This window comes from Rhipicephalus microplus, chromosome X (assembly GCF_043290135.1).
Source record: "Rhipicephalus microplus isolate Deutch F79 chromosome X, USDA_Rmic, whole genome shotgun sequence".
Classification (NCBI taxonomy): Eukaryota; Metazoa; Arthropoda; class Arachnida; order Ixodida; family Ixodidae; genus Rhipicephalus; species Rhipicephalus microplus.
In genome coordinates, this window is record NC_134710.1 from 471499709 (window position 1) to 471522325 (window position 22617).

The following is a 22617-nucleotide window of genomic DNA, read 5'->3' on the forward strand; positions in this document are numbered from 1 at the left end:
AAGGCTGTGCCTCGGTCACTCAACAACGCGCGAGGTGCACCATGACGCAATACAATGGCTGCTAAAAAGAAGGCGGCAACGTCTGAGGCAGAGCTAGTGCGTAGAGGAGCAGTCTCCGCGTATCATGTGAGGTGGTCGACAGCTGTGACGATCCAGTGGTGGCTCGCTGGCGTTGTGGGAAGTGGCCCGACGAGGTCTATTCCTACAACGACAAAAGGTGTATCGGGACATGAAATGGGTTTTAATAAGCCAGCAGGAGCTGAAGTTGGTCGTTTCCGGCGTTGACAAAGTGCACAAGAAGCGACATAATTAGCCACAAAGGTAGAAAGACCAGGTCAGAAGAAACGGCTCCTAACGCGGTTGTAGGTCTTTTGAAATTCTATGTGTCCAGCTGATGGGTCGTCGTGCAATGCTTCGAGAACTTGTTTTCGCAGCGAACGGGGAAGTACTGGCATCCACCAATGCCCATCCGCATTGTAAGTATAGCGCTGCAGGACATTGTTCTATGGCTTGAACTGCCGTAGCTGACGACGTAGTCTGGCATTAGGTCGAGAAGACGAGCCATTCAAGTATCCGATGATGCGGTTACAGTAGAGGTCGTCACGTTGGCACGCGGCAAACTGGGCGCTGATGTTTAAAGATAGTGACCCAGCAACTGCCAGGGGTGATAACATGAATGAAGAGGAAGCCACTTGATCACATGAGGGGCATTGAGGATGCGTGGTTGTAGATGAAAGTGGCAGAGGGAGGGCAGCGAGAGAGAGCGTCAGCATCCTGATGCTGTTTGCCAGACCTGTACACAATGTCAAAAGTGTACTCTTGCAAACACAGTATCCAACGACCGAGGGGCCCAGACAAATTCTTCAGAGAGGACAACCAGCATAGGGCATGGTGGTCGGTAATCACAGTGAAGTGCCGTCCATACAGATAAGGTCGAAATTTCTGGATGGCCCAAACGACAGCGAGACATTACTGCTCTGTTATCGAGTAGTTCTGCTCCGCAGGTGTTAGTGCGCGGCTGGCATACGCAACTACTCGCTCACGTGATGTATCGTCGTGCTGGAGGAGGACAGCACCGATTCCGTGGTTGCTGGCATCTGTGTGCAGGAAAGTGGGCGCACTCTCATCGAAGTAACGGAGAACGGGGTCTGATGTCAGAGCACGCTTAAGGGCTTGGAAAGCACGCTCGCACTCGTCAGTCCATGTGAAAGCCGTTCCTGACGTTAGAAGCTTGCGTAACGGCCCCGCAATGGCAGCAGAGTGGCGAATGAAGCAGCGGAAGTATGACACCAGGCCCACAAAACTTCGCAATTGTTTTTGATTGCCCGGACGTGGAAAACTAATTACGGCAGCAACCTTGTCGGGGTCGGGTCGAACACCATCTTTGCTGACAAGGTGACCCAATACTTTGATGCTTGTGCTGGCAAAGTGGCACTTCTTTGTATTGAGCTGTAGACACGTTAGAAATGCACGTTAGAACTTCGTCCAAACGCTTAAGGTGCTGAGGTAAAGTAGAAGAATAAATTACGATGTCGTCTAAGTAACATAAACAGGTTTTCCATTTGAGACCACGTAAGACAGTACCTATCACGTGCTCGAATGTTGCTGGAGCGTTGCATAAGCCAAAAGGCATGACGTTAAACTCGTAAAGCCCGTCAGGCGTCGCAAACGCCGTTTTCTCCTTGTCTGCTTCGCGCATAGGTATTTGCCAATACCCAAATCGGAGGTCGAGGCTGCAGAAATATTCTGCGCCTTGTAGGGAGTCCAGGGCATCATCTATGCGTGGCAACAGATATACGTCTTTTTTCGTGATCTTATTGAGTGCTCTGTAATCAACACAAAAGCGGACAGAGCCATCCTTTTTCCGGACCAACACCACAAGAGACGACGAAGAGCTGGATGAAGGTCGAATAATATCCCGTTTGAGCATGTCGGTGACGTTTTCCTCAATGATTTGCCGCTTCGCCGAAGACAGGTGGTATGGGCGGCGGCGTACAATGGAGCTGCCTTCGATTTCGATGTTGTGCTCTGCAACGGAGGTGCGGCCCAGAACTTTGGAATGTACGTCAAACGAAAGGCTATGCTTTTGGAGAAGGTCTAAGAGGTCTCTCTTTTGCTCGGCAGTGAGGTGAGGACTTATGGTGTCATTTAAAGCAGCAGTGGTAGCCTTCATATCAGTTGTAGCAGACAAAGGCGCTGATTCTGCGTGAAGGGGAACCAGCGAAAAAGGCTCGCTGTCAGCGAAGCAGCTCACAGCAGTGCCCTGGGGCAGCATCAGTGGCGAAGAAGTTGGGTTCAAGGCAGTGACCAATGCTTTACTGTCGTTAAACCGCACAAGGCCGGGTGCTATGATAAGCCCCGCAGGTTTGGAGCGAACTGATGGAGCTATGAACACGTCACCGTTAACTATAGTATCCGAAGCGATCGTGAGAATTTATTCATCTCCTGGCGAAATGAAACAATCAGCGGCAGCAACGAAACGAAAGCTGTATGGATCGACATCGGATGAACTCTCAGTAGCTGACATTTGAATTACTCGCTGACGACATGATATGAAAGCTGATGCCGAAGAAAGGAAGCCCCATCCTAAAATTACTGTGTGAGTGCACCAAGGAAGTACAAGAAACTGAATGTGGTGAAGGATGCCATCTATGAAAACACAGACTATGCAAACACTTGAAGGCTGAATAGGGACTCCATCTGCGCAACGAAGGGGAGGGCCATTGTATGGCGTCCTGATTTTCTTCAAGAGTCTGCACGAATTACGGAAAGTGATGCGCCAGTGTCTACCAGTGCCTCTGTCTGTATATCTTCAACATACACCAATAAAACATCCGATTGGCGGTCCGGAGTAGTTCGACGCAGTTTGAAAGATGCAGCTTTCCCTCCCGAAGCTGCACTGTTCAGTTTTTCAGTTGGCGGTCGGGAATTGAAGTAGAAGGTCGGAGAGGAGAAGAGGAACGCCGCATCGGTGAAGGTGAGTGACGACGTGAGAAACGGGAACTACCAACTGAGCCAAAGTTCTGCAGAGACGGCGACCGACAAGTGCTGTTCTGATACAGTCGGCGATAGGGTGGTCCAGTGGGGTAGAAGTCGTCCCGTTCAAAGTTATCGTAGCTTCGTCTTTCGTCTCACTGACGGCGTCGGCAAAACCTTGAAATGTGACCACGGATGCCACAATAGAAGCAAGTCGGCCACAAAGTGCGCCAGTCGTTGTAAGGCTGGGAAGATGGTCGCGGTGCGAGGGAGTTGAGCGAACCATGCAATTCGGGCGCTGGAAGCTGCATTGGGCTTTGCTGGGGTGTAGGTGTCCTAGCAGAAACTTGAGCATAAGTTGGCATGGCCACAGGATATGAGCTCGAAACTGGTGTGACTGTCATCGAGGCCAGGCTTTGCTGGGGCGCAGGTGTCGTCGCAGCAACGTGAGCATAACTTGGAATGGGCACGGGATGTGAACTCCGAACTGGTGTACCTGTGATCAAGGCCAGTTCCTCCCTCACGACGTCGCGTAAACTAGCAGCAGGTGGCGTTGTTTGGATATCAAGGTGGCGAGGTGAAGCCTGTGCATGAAGTTCCTCGCGGATGATAGAGCGGATCAATGCACGCAGCTCTGCTGTATCATGACTTGAGCTCAGATCAGACATATCAGGTTGCACCCGAGTGATCTGAAGCTCCTCAAGGCGCTGACAGGTAGCGACAACATCGGCTACGGTCTGGGGATTCTGCACCACAAGCGCATTAAAAGCGACAGTCGCAATGCCTTTTAGCAGGTGGCGCAGACGGTTGTTTTCCGCCATATAGTTGTTGACGCGGCGGCAAAGGGCGAGAACATCTTCGATGTAAGAAGTGTGAAACTCGCCGGGGCGCTGAACACGTGCACAGAGCCTCTTCTTGGCGATATCCGAGCACACTGACGGGTTAGCGACGGAGCTGGCGTGTAAAGGCGGGCCATGTCGGAAACTCTGTGGCGTGGTTGAAAAACCACGTTTTTGCGACGCAGCTCAAGTAGAAAGCAACGTGGGTGAGTTTCGCAGGCTCATCCCAGTTGTTTATAACACTCACGCGGTCATACTCCTCGAGCCAGTCTTCAACGTCTTCACCCGGAAGCCCTGCGAACAGCAGAGGATACTTTTGAGGGCTGCTGACCAGGTGAGAAGGGTTTCTTGGCGGTGGGAACATTGGCGAACCTGGGGCGCTGGGCTGGTCGGTTTTTGCGACATTACCGAACCCAGGTCGTTTAAGCGGCGGTGTGTTCTAGAAGAGGCTGGGGTTGTCCGAGATAGCGAGAGGACGCAGGAACTGGGCAGCACCTCCACCACTTGTAAGATGGCGTTGAGTACCCTCAAGACTCTTCTTTATTGTCTCAAGTATGTGCCCCACAACCTAAACTTGACTGGTGATAATGAGTATGTACAGATGAAAAGACGGGATGCATAAATAATTCTCACAATATATTTAAATATACATTTTTTTCTCTTAAAAGAGGCCCATTAACTGACTGGGACTTCTTTTTCACACCCCTCAAATAAGCTCGCAAATTGGTGTCGAAGGCCCCTGCGATCACATTTGCAAATATCACAGCACTGAATGCAATGGGGAAGCTTCATTTAAAAAAACCATTCCCACGTGCTCTCTCCAGTGCCTGTTTTAATCTTCTTCCCTCGCTGAATGACGCAACATCAGGTAGCACTCCTCTGTATAGCCAAACTACACCTTGGCCCTATGGTTTCAAAACGTGGAGTTGCATGTTACATATTTGTTTGCCTCGTCACTGCCTTGCACTATGCTTCCTCCCCACGCTGCCTGCGAGCAAATCACACATGCGGCATGCTGAGAAAGCCTCGTTCATCCATTGGCAGTGCATCAATAAATATATTGCCGACGTCATGCTACATTGGTGACGTGGGTGTAGTCGCAATGACAGGGCCTACCCCTTTGTGTGTCAGAGAAAGATAGGGAGGCCAAGTGAGAAACCAAAGCCATCCAAGTATACACGCATGAGTTATTGAACGAAATTAGCTGTGCCGTGAATTGTTCTAACAGCCCTTTCCAAATCATAATACACTTTTCTACAGGGCACCAGTGAACTGCCGCGAAGATGGTTTAAGCAGCATTCTGCACAGGTTACAAGATGGCCAAGAAATTTTCTAACACTGCTACCCCCTCTCTCTTTTTATTTTTACAATGGGGCTCTGGTTGAGGGCACAACATTTCGGCTCACTTGCAAGGCACATTCTATGAGATAAAGTAACAGTGGCGCTCGCGCATGGGTCTGGCGACAGCACTGGATATCTAATCCAGTGCACTGGATATCTAATCCAGGACGACACAACTCATGTAACTTCAAAAAGAAAAAAATGTTTCATGTGCCATTGCTATGACGACCAACGTGGTCACCGACAACACCGGCATTCGCAGCATGTTGACTCCATTCACGCGCGGCAAACGCGGCATCCATTCCCAGCTCTAGTTGCTAACATGCCATAGCCGCTTTTGCCGACTAGGAAGTTCATATTTACCGCGAAGCGTTTGTGGCTACGTCATCGCATTTTGGTCTTGAAGCTGTGTCATCACGCTGATAGATATCCTTTGCTGTCAGCGAACCGATAGGCACATGGCTTTGTTACTTTATCTGGTAGATCACGTCTCGCGAGTGCCCTGATTTAATGGGAGTAAGGTTAGCGTGGTTAGGTTGCTATTAACCGCGCTGATTGCTATTAACATCGCTATTATTGCTATTAACACTCGTCATTTGAAAGTGCGGCACACAAGCGCCCGCTTCGGCACGCTTCAGGATAAGGGCAACGCAGCGTCGCCTTGTGGTTCCCGTGCAAAAGGCCTCGCCAGGAGGACCGCCCTCATCTCACTACCCCTATCTAGTTCACTATAGTTATCAGCCAACTCTTTTGTATCTGATATCGCAAAACTCCCACAAAATGCTGGTGTAAGCAAATAGAGCTTCTTAGGAAGAAGTGCTTTTTTCACACAGTTTTTTTGCGTTGAAGGTGCACTGATGCTTGCCAAGAGAGAGCGCACGTGCCAGCGATCACGACCACGCCCCTGAAATCAAAGTTCACTGTTGTTACTCGAGTAACCCCCCCATCCCTACGCATTTTTTCATGCTCGTTCAAGACGGGTGGCTTTGTAGCCTTTTAACTGCATTATAATAATTATGACATAAATACAAAAAAGTTAACGTGGAAAATACAATTTCAGCTGGCATGGGCCAAACCTGCAACCTTTAGGTAATGCGTCTGATGCTCTACCGATTGAACTATGGGTATGAAAGGATGATATACATTAAAATACACAAAAGAAAGCAGTACTACTGTCCTTACATGACCCCTGCATGCAAAGGCACAGAGGAATGTGCTACATGAGTGGTTGTATAGATGTCTGAACGTTTAGGCAGCTGAGCTGATGCAATTTGCAGTTTTAACTCTCTTAATAAATTGGACACTTTACAAAACGAGGTCACATAAGTCTGCAAATGGTCCCAAAGACTTACTCTACTGGCTCAATGCGTTTGTACAAAATCAAGACTGCTTCAGAGCCTCCGTTTAGAGGGGCCCTGAAACACCTTTCTAAGTAATTATGGAATTAATTCATGGAAAAAGAGTATTGCCTCACAGATTCAATGCTGCAAAAATTTCAAGAACCGTCCAGTACGAGCGGAGTTACAAAAATTTGTCACACGCTTCAATCGCATTCTCTCTTCTCTCGTCCTGATGAAAGCGCTGGAAGCTAAGTAGGGAGGAATGGGAGGGGCAAACAAAAAACGTCAGGTGCACCTTGTGACCTTGAGCACTTTCTTCTTTTTTTCTTTGAATGCGTGGCTTTTTCAGCGCGATCCCGCGCGCACGCGTGGACAAGTGACGGCCTCCCGCAGCGATCTTTGCAACGACCAAGCGCGCCATGTTCAAATCAGCCAATCGCTGATAGATGGACTTAATACAAGTGATTTTTGGGCTTATTGCGTGCTTTGTCAAGAAAAGAGAAAGCAATTTATAGCTGATTTGGATAATTTATTGTGAATTCCAGGCCACATGCTGTGCTATAATATTTGGCTCGCGTGTTGCTGGGAGCCTCTACTACCGATTGGCAGCATTTACTGACTATGCTCAAAAAGTGTTTCAGGGCCCCTTTAAAGGTCTAATCACATGTCTCAGCCCCACACATGCGTAGGAGAAAAGGGGGACCCAACACACCAAATACCTGTGGTAAAAGCTGCTAGAACGTCCCAGAAATTGCACCATACAAAGACTACACGTAATGCAATGTGTGCTCATTTGTATAGGACACAACGTAATTAGCAACTATGACTAACAGAAAACTACAATGCAGCATATAATATCATTTAATGTACAAAACCCTGTAAAAAAGAAAAACTGCAACTAATGTTGTGCCTGCTTTGGATGAACAGCCAAAATGTAACCACCAATTAAAGAAAAAAACCTATTGTCTTTACTACTGCCTAATACAGTTTCCAGCTGATTTTCCATACAAAGAGGACTGTAAATATGACACAATGAAGCAACTAAAAAAATTAACTCCCACGCTAGACAAAAAAATACCACTTGCACAAAGGGAAATTTCTTTACAGTACTACAGTCGAGCCCACATATAACAGCCCCACTTAAAACGAACTTTCGCTTAAAACGAACAATATCCGCATGACTGTGAAAATATACATTGCCTCAATGGCACAAAAACGCACTTACAACGAACGTCTCCGAGCGCCGCTGATCGGTTACAGCGAACGGAGTCGGCGCTCTGCCGACATGCCGGGAAAACCACTTTTGACCACGGATCAGATCGGCGAGGTGCCCATACATTCCTACAGTGAAAGCTCGTTAATTCTAACTTCAATAATTCGAATTTATGAATAATTCGAACTGTAAGTTACGATCCGGCCAAGCTCCATACAAGCCTATGAATAAAAAAGCCCGTTAATTCGAACGGGAGTAGGTTCCGCCGCGGACAATTCAAACTACGTGCCACCGCGCCGGCGCGTTGGTTAGTCACTCAATAGGGCCACTGCCGAGTTACGAGGCGGCGTTGACAGGGAGCGGAGAGAAAAACGGAAAAACTGGCACTGAGGCCTGAGTGCAGAAAATAGCACCACTTACTTTTCACCTCCCCTCCCCCCACAATTTCTCTCTCTCGGCGGCTGCCTGCTCTCCGTTCTACGTAACCTCCAAGATTTTTTTTTTTTTTTGTAAGTGCCCATCTCGGAGCCTTTGAAAATTCTGCGTAGACGACAGACGCTGTTAGACGACAGATGGCATGACCAGCACATAGCAAATCGGGTGCATAGCCTTCTCTGCAGTCTCTGTCTCAGGCCTGCGTCGTACACCTCAGTTGTTGGTGCTGGGAGTAGCTTCCGACTGTCGCGATTCTTTGTGTTGGTGTTAGGCCTCGGCTAACATTTGTTGCGGTAGCGCCGGTAGTAGCGTCTCGTCTGTCAGGATTCTGCTGCTCTGACTTGATGGTGAGTGCCCGCAGCAAATACCGTGCCAAAACACTTCAGGAGAAAGCTGATATCCTGCGGGAAGTGGACGCCGGACTCTTGCCTAAGCAAGATATCGCGAAAAAGCATGGGATACCGAAAACGACGCTATCTAATTATATAAAAAATAGAAGTACTATTGAAGACGCCTTAGAGGCAGAAGTTGCGAGCAAAAGGAGGAGGTTGCGGCCCGCAAAGTATCCTGACCTCAAGAAAGCGTTTCTCATTTGGTTTATATAAAGGAAATGCGTTCGCAGGACATACCACTGAGTGGCCCAGTCATACTGGTAAAGGCAGCGGATTTCGCCCTGCAGCTAGACTACGACGACTTCACTGCTTCAGATGGGTGGTTGCACCGTTTTTGCGAACGCTACGACCTCGTTTTTCGTGCTGTGTCGGGTGAAATGAACGCCGTCAACATGAAAACGTGTGAAAGCTTGCGCTCCAAAGTGCTTCAAGGCTACATGGAGAAGTATTCTCCACAGGACATATTTAATGCGGATGAAACTGCCTTATTTTTCAAATTGCTGCCCACCAAAACTATCACGTATAAAGGCGACAAGTGCACGGGAGGGAAGAAAAGTAAAGAATGGATAACTGTGATGGTTACTGAGAACATGACCGGGACCAAGAAGTTATCCTTGTTTGTGATGAGCAAATCGAGAAGTCCTCATTGCTTCAAGAACATCCGGTCCCTCCCATCAGACTATGCGGCCAACAAAAAGGCCTGGATGACGGGGGAATTGTTTGCGCAGTGGCTGGGGAAGCTTGACAAGAAGTTTGAACGCTGTGGCGGCAAAGTCCTGCTTCTTGTGGACAACTGTTCGGCTCACAAAGTCAATGTTGAGACGAAGGCCATTGAGCTGGCCTTCCTTCCAGCAAACACGACAGCGGTACTGCAGCCCATGGACCAGGGTATAAGTAGAAATTTAAAATCATTTCATCAGCGTCATATGTTGGCACAAATTATTTTGTGCAATAACTACCAAGTGACGCTCCTAAGTGCACTACACATGCTTGTGTGTGCTTGTGAGCAAGTGAGAGCGCTTACGATAGCAGATTGCTTTCGCCATTCGCCACTGTGGCTTCAGCACCGAAGCTCTGCAAGCTGACGAGCCACCAGTGCTTGAACACGGCGTCACCGCCCCCATGGCGGACGTTTTGGAAGTCGTCTGCTGTGCGGACTACGTCGATGTGGACTCAAGTGCAGTGGTGTGTGGTGCACTCACGGATGGCGACATAATATGTCAGGTGAGAAGAGCAGGACCTGTCGCTGCCAGCGACGACGATGGGGAGAAGGACGAAGCACCAGTGCGGCTCTCTGCTGCAGAAGTCATGGCCGGATTGAATGCCGCCCGTCTTTTCTTAAGCTTTGAAGAAGGCGGAGAAGAGGCTTTCCGCCAAATTCGCTCGTTAGAGCAAAAAGTGCTGGCTGTCGCCTTCAAGGAAAGAAGGCAGGCCGCGATCACAGATTTAAAAAAAAAAGAAATTGTTATGCCCTACTCCCAGTGCTCTATTGTTGTTCTTCACTTTCGTTAGTTTGAACTTTCGTTATTTCGAACTAAGGCGGCTTCCCCTTGCGATTCGAATTAACGAGCTTTTACTGTATTGTTAAACGACGACCCTGCCTCTGCACTCCTCTAGTTGCCACTCTCCCCGACCACTTTTTGTTACGCACCCCTCCGTACTTTGTCTCCCTGCTACTTCGAGCCCCCCGCATCGCCAGACGAGGCCCTTGTTTTCACCCTGCCACTGATCTTTCGAAGACTGGTCAACCATCTACCCTGTTTTTGATCGCTGATAATATCGTTGGCGTCGCCGGCCTGTAGTGACCAGACCATTTGCCAACATTGTCGGCCACCGACTGTATCCAATCGTCTGCGTCTAGTGCACGCGCGTACGCTACTCCACCGACTCTGATAATATGCGATTCGTTTCGTGTTTAGGATTTGTTCTCGCTCACTTCGCACTCGGCTAAGCATGCTCTTCGCACACATGCGAAAGCGCGAAAACAGCTGTTAATTTGCGCGGAACGAATCGCGAAATATTGAAGTTAGTGAGGCCACGCAAACCCGCCGGTGCGGGTTTCAAGTTCAAAAACTGTTCCAAGTTTTTCTACGTACGAGTTGCACGTTTCGCAGACCTTTCAAACAAGCTACCCAATTTGCCCCCTTCCAGTATGTTTTGGTTTTCAAGGTCGCAATCCCGCCGCATCCTCCCCTCTCTATTGCAATCCTTGCCCTTTTTCTCTTGCAAATCTGCTCTCCTCTCTTGATCACAAACCCTTCGCCCAACTCCACCGCTCCGCGACGCCAGCCACGCTGGCTCGAATTAGTTTCGTTTTCAGACTAGAAACGAGCCCAGAGCTGTTTTACGTGTTCTGGCATGCGTGTCGCATGTGCGCGTCTTGCTCGCTCTTGGTGTGTGTGCGTGGTCAGGATGGCAGACTTGCACGCTTTTTCCTGCCACTCAACAATACGTCGAAAGTGTGACCGCTTGGCTTGAGCATAATCCGCGCGTTGAGTGCCGCGTTGCGGAGCGCTTGCTCATAGCTGTTGACCACCTGGCAGCCAACTTGCCGCTTCAGGCGTCCCGTTATTAAGCTGTGGAGATGGTGAATATTTCGTGGGTGGCGGTGACGGCTACATGTGCGCAAAATTGCTTTCGCAAGGCTGACTTCGTCAATGTCTGGCCCGATGCCGAGCCTGAAGCTTCCGAACAGGATCACTTTGGCAGCGATTTGTGGCAGCGCGTCGTCGACTCCAACCTGGGAGAGCGGGTGGGACATCAGTTACGATGGTTTAATTACAGCTGATGATGATGCTGACACTTCGGAACCACGCATGGATTAGGGCATTGTGAATGAAGTACGTGGCAAGAGCAATTTGGAGGAATCATATTGCGAGAACGACGAAACTTTGGAGCCAGTGCCTCATGCAGTTTATGCCACGGGCCTCGGCGAGCGAGCACCCTGCCGTTTTAATTGAACTCGAGACCATTATCACTTCTGCTTTTCGAAACACGTGCACCACGAACTTTTTGGGCAAAAAATGTCTGTGTTTTCACTTGGAACTTTTTTAAAAGCTGTGTTTTATTTACTACGAACTTCGGGATACAGTGAACGGATGCCGCGTCAGGCTCAGGTTCTTTATAAGCGGGCTCGACAGTATTTTTTTTTTTAGAATAACCCTTACATCAAATTTTTTATTACGTTGCACTACGCATTTTTTCATTGCAGAATTCTGATAAATGTTTATTGGAAACAAATAAAATAGAAAAAAACATTAGCCACCTACCGTGTGACTGACATCACAAAACAGCAGTGCACAAGTAACGACAGTGTTTCGACCCAGACATGCATTACTTGAGAGCCAAACGTGATACAGAAGCCTACCTTTTGTTTTGGGGCAACACGTGCAAACACTCGTATGTGGGGCAGCATTCTCTTCAAAAAGTTCTTGGCTGTTGCAGTGAGGTAGGCCAAGCCCTGGACACAGTCATGAAAGAAGGACACAGTCATGAAAGAAAGATGACTGTATTGATTAAAAATGATGTGCTGGCAATGCTTGTATAGCATTATGATATGTTTGCACTTGATACGATTGCTAAAGTGGCAAGGAAATACTGTACTATTTATAAAGCTCATTTTATGATGCACACAAAACTGGCACTTTCAGTTGCGGTTTCGTACGTGATGGGTGGTCTAAATTTTTTTTTGTATTTTTTGAATGAAACTGTGTAAATAAAAGTTTTATGCAACAAAATGAAGGGCAATAAACTGCACATTTAACATAACCAAAATCCGAAACACGACGTTTTGAGAAAAAATTCACTTTTTCCCCTTAGCATCATACCTTAATGAATAAATCAATCAATACAGTTCTGTTTTGGCATAAAAACTGCCACTCTCATTCTCCCGTTCCTCCCTCTACAAAGCAACCACTACTGCCACCACTCCTACACTCTGGTGACAGATCGTCCATCCAACAAAAACATAGCTGGCAAGTTCAATGCAGAATACACCAGCATCAGTCTTCACACTTGAAAGCTCCTGCTATGTTTGTGACATAGCATCATTCGTGGCACTCAGTCAAAACAAAACTGCTCAACGCCACATCTACGGTGAACAAAACCGTGGTCATTAGCGATGGTATGATAGCTCGCATCTCCACATTTTTGGAAGCACGCATGTAGCCTACAGATAGAATCAAAGTGAAACTGATTGTTTGCGGCTGTGCACAAAACCTAGGCTGCAAAATCATGGATAATGACCATCAAGTTCTGCAGGCACGTGAGACGAACAAAAGTTCTGCTCGCTACAGCTGCTGCTAAGGAAACCTTAGACACCATCAATTCTGCAAAAACACATTTTTTAGAAGTTCTGTGCTGTGTTTGCACTAGTGCGATTCTGCGCCCTCTTAGGCTAACTGAAGCGAGGCAAACGAAAAGAAACAAGACCACAGCAGCACTGAGCTAGCTCCACGAGCTTGCCGAGTGAAGAAGAAGGCCGGCGGGGCTCCGGCTGCTAGCCCAGCGGCGTGTGCTCCGCATGGAATGTGCGATGGCACCCTCGTCAAGTCAGCATTGAGTTTCCAGTCGGAGAAAGTGTCGTCGCTATTGCATTCGCTACCTTCTCTGCAAACTTCAAAGCTTTCCGACGCGAGCTTTCGCCTTACCTGCCACTACGCGGACTTGCACAAGCTCGCTGGACTTCTGTCGCCGTTGTTCTCCTGGCAACGAACCTGAACATTGTATCACACGTGCTGCTTCCGAATCAAAGCTTGAATGCTATCTTTTCGACGCCAAATCTTCATATCATCTTGTACAAACTTCCCGCAACAAGTGCTGAATCGTAGGCTAGGCCTAATCACTGGTTTTAGGTCAACGGTTGCAGGCGATCAAAACTTGCGGTTTAGTGCAAACTCAACGTAACGCTTTTTGGTGGCTCTACTTGAAGGAAAGGGGGCTTGGGTGATACTTGTAACACTCGAATGGTGGTTCGCGATCCATTTGCAATGTCTTTAATACAGAGTGTGAGCCCGTGAAACCCGCTTGGAAGCATACAGCGCAAAAAATTTCGATCGTGATAATGCGCATATTCTAGGCGGCCTGAAACTTAATTGGCAAATTTTCACAATGGCGCTTCCTTTTCAAGTTTTTTTTTTCCCGCACTCATTTTGTTGGGAACGCCGGTCTTGTTAATTATTGGAAATTTGAATGCACACCGCATCGCATGCCTCAATTTTCGAACGTGCGAGACTGCATGCTCAACACTTTTTACAATATTGCAGCCTACGAAGGAGATTGTTCTGGCTGTAGTGCAGATATTTGTGACTTGGGCGACTTACGTTACTAACAGTCTATGCTGTAGTCATAAATAAAATTTGCGGAAATTTTACCCAACATAAGATACGCACTTTTAACTTAGAGCTAGATTTTCTGGAAAAAAAGTGCATCTATTATGCGAGGAAATATGGTATATCACTAGCAAAGTGATTAGAACTAACAACCATGAACATGCAAATGCAAGTAACCATGCAAGCGCAAACACAACTACTGTCTTGTTTCTATTTACACAGTAGAGTCTCAGACTCCCAAAATTTAAGATCACCGTGGTGTAAAGTCAGGAGGGAAAAACACAAGACACTGACTGCTCATCAGCGCCCCACTGATCCACCGACACAAGATTAGGACCAAGATACCTTTCTGGGCACAGAATGCACAGACAACTTCGCCTGACGGCAGCGAACTGATCCACAACAATGAAGCCTTGTACATAGAAGGCAAGACTGATGTAGCAACAGCATCTAGGCATGAATCGTCTACATTCTGCTTGGGAAATGGCGTATTCATAAAGAATAACTTCTCGACAGCCCACGCCAACTACCTTATCATTGTGCCCTCAGCACTGCTCCTAGAAATTTTCCAGGATCTGCATGGCGATGTGACTGCTGGTCACCTCGATTTCTCGTGTACACACGCAAGGATCCACAAATACCACAATTGGCCGCACCTTAATAATGACGTTCCCTATTACGTCAAAACATGCCGAGACTGTCAGCGATGCAGAACACTGTAATAAGGCCAGCAGGATTCCTATAACTTATCAAGCTCTCTAACTAATCGATCTAACCGATCAGGATGGACTTACTGAGGCCTTTTCTGACAACATCTGGTAACAAGCGGATTGTTGTGGTTATAGACTACTTCATCTGCTATGCTGCGGTGTAAAGCGTAGACCCTGCCCAAAGGCAGTGCCACCGAGGTGGCCAAGTGCTTTGTAAAAAACATCCTGCCGTAGTACGGTGCTCCAGAAGTCCTGGTCACTGACAGAGGGGCAGCTTTTACGGCATATTTTATTCAAGCCACTCCGACTGATTGATTGATTGATATGTGGGGTTTAACGTCCCAAAACCACTATATGATTATGAGAGACGCCGTAGTGGAGGGCTCCGGAAATTTAGACCACCTGGGGTTTTTTAACGTGCACCCAAATCTGAGCACACGGGCCTACAACATCTCCGCCTCCATCGGAAATGCAGCCGCCGCAGCCGGGATTCGAACCCGCGCCCTGCGGGTCAGCAGCCGAGTACCTTAGCCACTAGACCACCGCGGCGAAGTTTCAAGCCACTCCGAAATACAGCAAAACCAGTTATCACAAGATAACCGTTCACCACATGCAGACTAACACCCTTACAAATGCTGACAAAGAAGCTGCATGAGGCCATGACTTACCTCGCCAGTGATGCAGAGGTTGTACCTGGAATTTAGACTGTGGTCACTAAGTGACTCGTCCAGGGGAATACGCTCAGCCTCGTCAATGCTCACCCACTCCCACCCTGAAACAATGAAAATCATGACCACATTACCACAGACAGTCAGCGACCTGTTTACTTTATTTAAAGCAATAAAAAGCCCAAGGCATTAGACCTATGCTAGAGCTGTCAAAACAGAGCAGTGTTTTAACTTCAAAAATAATTTACATAACTGTTTGCTGTGCAACAAAAACGAGGAGGCATAACATATAAATGCTGCTATCGGTTCTCAATAATAGATGTGGTGGCACGTGGTAGCAGTACAGTTGAGCCCACATATAACGGCCCCACTTAAAACAAACTTTCGTTTAAAACTAACAATATCCGTGTGACCATGAAAATATACATTGTTTCAATGGCACAAAATTGAACTTACAACGAACGTCTCCATCTCTGAGTAGTGTCGATCGGCTACAGCGAACGGAGTCGGCGCTTTGTCGACTTCCCAGGAAACCACTTTTGACCACTGATCAGCCATCGGCGAGGTGACCATAGATTCTTATTGTTAAACGCCGACTCTGCCTCTACACCTCTCTTGTTGCGGCTTTCTCCAGACCATTTTTTGTTACGCACCCCTCCGTCCTTTGTTCCCCTGCTACTCTGAGCACCCTGCATTGCAAAACGAGCTTCTGAAGAATGGTCAGCCAACTAGTCTTCCCTCAGTTTTTGATCGCTGGTACTGTCATTGGTGTTGCCGGCTTGGAGTGCCCAGACCACTTGCCAACATCGTCGGCCAACTGTATCTGATGGTCTGCGTTTTGTCCTATCGCATCATTCTAGTGCATGTGTGTATGCTACCGCACCGACTGTGATAATTTGCGATTCGTTTCATGCTTAGGACCCGTTCTCACTCACTTTGCAGTCGGCTCAGCATGCCCTCCGCACGTGTGCAGAAGCGTAAAAACTAAAAGCGGCCGTTGCGCGGAGCAAATCACGAATTATCAAAGTTGGTGAGGCCACGCAAACACGCCGGCGCCACAAAATGATCCTTTGACCTCTGCACGTGCAGGCACTCTTTCCAAGTTTTTCTACGCGTGAGTTGGGCGTTTCATGGACCTCAAGCAAGCTACCCAACCTGCGTTCTTCCCACATGTTTTGGTTTTGGTGGTGGTGGTAGTGGTTAGAAGAAGATGGCGCCTAATTTCTGCAGCCCAATAGAGAGCACAGCATTTTCAAGGTCGCCTTCCCACCGTATCCTCCCCTTTCTTCCCTCTATTGCAACTCCTTGCCTTTCTCTCGCAAAGCTACTCTCCTCTGTTTATCACAATTCCCTAGCTCGTCTCCACCACTCTGTGACGCCAGCCACGCTGGCTGAAGTTCAGAAGTTTAGTTTTCTGACTGTAAGTGGGCCCAGAGCTGTTCCATGCATTTTGGTATGTGTGTCGCATGTGCGCATCTTGCTCGCTCTTGTGCATGTGTGGTCAGGATGTTGAATGGGATACAGCGAACTTCGAGATACAGCAAATGAATGCCCCGTAACGTTCAAATTTGTTATAAGCGGGCTCAACTGTAATCGCATGAGCTATATTAAAGACGATAGACTTTCTTAGGGACCTTCGACGCAAAAATATTGGTCTGTCTGTCTGTTCATTTGTCTATTTGTCCACCCTTAACAATACCCTAAACAGCCCAAGCGATATTCCAAACGGCCGACCCCATCCGCAGCGCCCACCAACATTGCTCAGGATTTAGCATTCATACTTGTGCAATTGTCATTTAAAAAGCAATTATTGCGCACATCTGAGGCACCATAACAACACAACAATATTCTGTATGTGTGTCTTTTTACTAGAAAAGGCATACATAAGTAATTATAAGGACTGTAGCGCTTATCACGCTGTGCTGACTATGCAATGCTTCCATGAAAAGGCAAGTGTTTCAAGCGCTTTTCTAAGACGACACGGTGGTGGCACCAACCCGTCGCCTTGCGTTCTATACCTTATCGCCTCTAACACGGGCGCGCACACAGCGCGCTTCGTTTTCCAAGATAGCTGCCAGGTAGCACTCATGTCTCACGTGTGATGCGACTTTATGGGCTCGTTCGCCTCCGCTGCACGCTTGAGGTACTCTAATTGAGCACCTCCAGAATACCATTCACAGATTTTCTTGCACAGAACATCAAATAAACGTTTTCTTCACTCTCTCCAGATGCAAGGCTATTGTCTTTCGACGACATTTGCAGGGTAACATGCAGATACGGGGCCAATTTTTATGCCTACCACATTTGACACATTTTCTCTGTGCAGTATAATCATGCTTAGGCACATGGTGTGCACACTTTTTTCTCGGCAACATGCACTAGCTCGCTACCACTCTGTTCTTATGACTTAAGGCAAAAGTTGTAAAGTGGGAGCCTCCTTCACCTCTTATTGAGAACATATCAGTAACAAAGTGATGCAGCTATGACATGCCGTATTTAAACGCATAATGAACGCACTCGTATAATAAACGCAACCCGAACTTCAGTCCTGAAAATTTGGATTTTTCTTTTTCTTTTCCTTGCGTAATAAATGCACCCCCTACATTGATCCGCTGCATTCCTGCTAACTGACCCCTGTTGCATCCTTGCCCGTTAGGTCTCTCCGATTCTTTATTGTTATGCAGACCCCCCTCGGCCACCTCGGCTCATTCCCCCCCCCCCCCTTGCCCGCTGCCATGCACAGTATAGTTTGTCTTTATATCTGTGCGCAGCACGTATGCAGTTTTTTATTAATATATATGTGCCACAGTGGGTTTCACAAACGATCACAGCTGACAAGCCCACAACAAGCGAAGGTCACAAAACTTCCCGTGCCAACCGATGGTCGCTTCCTGCAAATACAAAACTTTACACTTTTGTGGCACCAACAACGGCAGCCAAAATCTTGGCATCGATGCAGTCAGAAACAGCTACGTCGTCATCTGCACTGTAATGAAGATCAGTGTTGTTCTGAAGGGCAGAGGGTACCATTCTTAGAAGGAAGACGATGACGTTCGTGGTTGGTGCATCGCGACGCTTGCACCTGCTCGGCTGTTGCTCCCCGACCTTCTGCAACGCCTCATTTTAGTACCAATAAGTTCGCTCGCTGTCCGAGATGGTGCCCGGAAACACTGATGAGTCGCAAAATTCACTGAGGCACCACACGCTGTTGTCAGCGGTCATGACGCACTCGAAGTCGTCACCTGACCCGCAAGGAACATTTACGACGATGTTTTACTTGACGTCACTCCAAGCACCAGTCATAACTTCTATCGCTACATACAGGTCAACGTCCAGTTCAACCCCCAAATGAGAATTCATCAAGAACGAGGCGAGAAGTACACAAGACCACAAGCTGCAAAAGACATAATGCTGAGTTCGTCAGAGTTCCCACCGTCGACATATTGGCAATATCGATGTCACTTGTGGCTTTGTAACTGGCAGCCGCTGCTTTCAGCTGCTTTGATGCGAAAAGATTAAAGAAAGCGTAGCCTCCGAGACACACGTTTTAAAACCGAAAACACTAAATATACGTTACAAAGTTGCCCGCCATGGTTTCTGGCTCGCATGCGAGTGTGCTAACAAACAAGGAACGAAATGTGAACTTAGCAATGAGATCACCGATTCACTTCGCACTCTCATTTTGGCATCCTCAGCAATTGGTCTTTTTAAAAAAATACATGCCCGTGTGTTAAGATCTTTAGATTGCACATCAAATATTCCGGTGCACTCGTACGCACTGCACAATGAATAGAATAACCCCATTTTTTCATCCCCTGCGCGCTAAAAAGGATCGGAACTTGTTAGAACGCGGTCGAAAATCGATCAATATTTGGTAGGAAAAATTCACTGTCTAGGCTTCAGTGCGGCGCACCATTAAATATAGCGGATGTCCCGCTTTGCGGGAGTTTGATATACGGGTGCACCGGTCCCATACTTTTGCATTATGAATTCAAGGGGAGTTCTCAACTGTTTGATATAGCCAATAATTCGATGTATCCAAGTTTAATATATCCGAGATCGACTGCAATTACCCCCCCCAAAAAAAAGACATCACGAAATGATAGTCCGAGTTTTTATTCATCTTATTTTGTCCTTCAAAGAGTGGTGCCAGGCAGCAAGCACTATCTGATTCAATTCGATGTGGCTGCAGCAGTCAATCAAAAACAAAGTGAAAAGAGCATTAATTACTCGAAAGTTGCCAACAAAAGGGTGTAATTGCGTAAACATGCTTGGCTCCCTGCATGCCATAGTGGACAATCGATGTCAATGCCACATGATGCAACCAAACACTTTGAAAAATGAACGTGACAGCCGAGACATATCACTGACTGCAAAGCATAGCCTTCGACATACGAGGTTGCAGTTGGTGAGCTACCTATCTCTGGCAATAGTATTCGGAGGATGATGATGCTAGTGGCTGAAATGCCACGCCAACTTTCGCATAGCATGGGAAATGGCCGTGAGATTTGTCCTCGGCAGCGGGTAGTTTGAATTATCCATGGCAAATTCAATTTGCGTGAGAATCATTGAGCTCACAATGGCAGCAACTCCCACTTTTGTGTGGACCGTGTGGTGCTGGTAAATGCCGTCATCCCTGTGTCCTCTACAAACAAATCCACATTCTACCTTTAGCTTCAGACGCTATGGCACCTCGAGAAATCACCAGTGAATTGTGCTCAGCAAGCTTGCGCAAATATTCAAATGCGCTTCAATTCGAGCTTAAATTGCTGAAAACTTCAAAGTATTTACAATGAACGAATAGATGTACAGTAATTCATATGTGACCCTCTGTAACGATGGTCTCACTGCAGTGTAGAAGTGCTGAGCCATGAAAGCACCCGTCTAGAGGAAATTCGTTCTGCCCCAAAGCTCCTCCTCAACTTTAAAGGGGCCCTGCAACACGTGTTGAGCGTTGTCAAAAAATGCTGCCGATCGGTAGTTGAGGCTACCGAGAAACCGCGAGCCAAATATTATAGCGCAGCACGCATCCTGCAATTCACAATAAATTCTCAAAGTCAGCTAAAAACTCTCATCTCACAGTAAATGATGCCACAAGCTCAAAAATCCCTCAACACAGCCATTGTATCAGCCATTAGCTGATTTGAGCATGGCGCACTAGATCGTTACTAGGGCCGCCACATGAGGCTGCGACTGGTCCATGCGTATGTGTGCAATCGCATTGAAAAGCCGCGTATTCAAAGAACAAAAGAGAGAGAGAGAAAGTGCTGAAGGACACGAGGCACGCTTAAAATACTTTCTTTTCCGGTGCAATCCCTCCTTGCTTAGCTTTGAGCACTTTCATCGTAACAAGAAGAGAAAATGCAACCGCATTGTGCGGCAAATCTTTGCAGCTCCGCTCATACTGGACAAATTTTAAAAATTTTTGCAGTGGTGAATGCCTGAGGCAATTGCTTTTTTAGTGAATGTATTCCATAGCTACTTGAAAAAGTGTTGCAGGGCCCCTTGAATTGAACATGTTACCATCAGATCGATTAATCATTTTTTTTTTAAACTTAAAAGCTTCTCATGCTGGCTTGTATGCTCTAGGTATCAAAAATTTTAAAGTGTTACATATTTTACAGGTTATCACTTGCATCCTACCAAACGTGGAATCCTGCTATCACTCAAAGTTGTCTAGACTTGTTTTGAACACAAGCAAGCTACACAAAGAAAAGGGCATTTGCATAGAAGAGGCCTTATTTCAATTTAAAAAAATATTATGCAGGTTAGCTAGGTCATAATAAATATACCAATTTTCCTTGATAATGTGTGCTATATACTGTTCACAGGGGTGCAACAGTCAAAATAGAATTTGGAGCGGTTTTTGGAGCAGCAAAATGTTACTTTTGGAGCACTAAAATCCAAATTTGGAGCAGGATACGGAGAAAAAAACATGCATTTTTTATCACGAAACACTGAATTTGGAGCAGTATAAAAATTAAGGCTTACACTTAGAAAAAAAAATGTATAATCCATTCAACATCACCTAAATCAGGCAGTGTGAATATGAGCACTGATGAAAGTGGTATTTCGAACCACCCCAATGAGCAAACAATGATAAAGTTCAAATTAGCATTTGCTGCTCCTGACAAATAATTTGACAGACTCTGCTAATTTAAATATGGATCTGCCAAACTCGTAAATTTGAAATTTGAGAGATTCATATAATGGAAGAGTAGGGGTAGTGAAAAAAAACTGGTGAACAATTTATTTTGTTTTTTAGGGAAGCTGAAATTTATTACGCAGCTCCAAACGATCACCAGTAGCTTATTTAGACAACATTAATTATACTGGTCCTCAGAATTATGCGGCATACAAATGCACGAGTAACTGAACAAAATGTGCAGTGTCCCGAGACTAGCGCTAACAGACCCTTCCAAATCTCAATACGCTTTTTCCAAGGCACCTGTGTACTGCAGCGAAAATGGCTTGAGCAGCATCCTCTGCACAGGTTGGAATTTCAAGCCAAGAAATTTTAATCCACCACACACCCTACCCCCTTCCCCCCAACAAACACACTTCCCACGTTTTTTTTCCGCTTTGGCTCCAATGCAAGGTGCGTTTGCCCAGATAAAGTAACAATAGCACGCACGCGTTGGCTCGGCAACGATAATGAACCTCTATCCCCAGGACTGTGGCTGGAACGACGCAAATTGAAGAAAAAAAAAGATATTGTATAAGCCACTGCTAAGTCAATCAACGTGGTTGCTGACGAAACCGGCGTTCGCAGCATGCCTAGCTTGTTCGCGCAAGGAAAACACTGCATACACTTTCAGCTTTATTTCCTAACAAGCCACAGCAGTGTTTTCAGGCTAGGAAATTCCCCGCAAAGCATTGGTGGCTACAGCAACGCATTTTTGTCTTCAAGTTCCGTCGTCCCACCGATAGGTATCCGCTTCGGTCAGCGGATCGGATTGATGGGCGCGCAAGCGTTATTACTTTATGTGCTCGATCGCGTCTCGAGAGCTAGGGGGGGTGCCTAGAATATTTTAAGTATAGTCAAGGCCCTAAATTTAGGTTCTGCGTGCTTTGACTGATGGTGCAAACTGCAGGTAGCCAACGTGGCCCGCATTTCTCGCTGAAATTAGTGCACCTGACAAAATTTTCGGGCAGGCTAGGCATTTTGGTGCAGCGGACGCAATTTAAACAAACTTCCCGGTTTTGGCGCAGCTCGGAGCAACAATCGGGAATTGTATAAGATTGGTGCAGTTGGTGCAGCTGTTGCACCTCTGTATTCAAATTCGATTCAAAATTATTCGACAAAATCACTATTCACTTCGAACCTAAAATTCACTATTCGCACAAGCCTAGTGCTCACCCACTCATGTTAA

At 46.9% G+C, this 22617-nt stretch overlaps 1 protein-coding gene across 7 annotated transcripts in view; it reads right to left on the reverse strand.

The window, feature by feature from the left end:
* LOC119160815 (endoplasmic reticulum transmembrane helix translocase) overlaps positions 1-22617 on the reverse strand; it is a 520848-nt gene that overhangs the window by 113934 nt on the left and 384297 nt on the right. For all 7 annotated transcript variants that reach the window (XM_075881403.1, XM_037413063.2, XM_075881402.1 and 4 more), the window contains 2 exons: positions 15245-15348; positions 11904-11996 (listed from right to left, as the gene is read on the reverse strand). In XM_075881403.1, coding sequence (XP_075737518.1) covers positions 11904-11996; positions 15245-15348 — 197 coding nt within the window. The remainder of the gene's footprint in view (positions 1-11903; positions 11997-15244; positions 15349-22617) is intronic.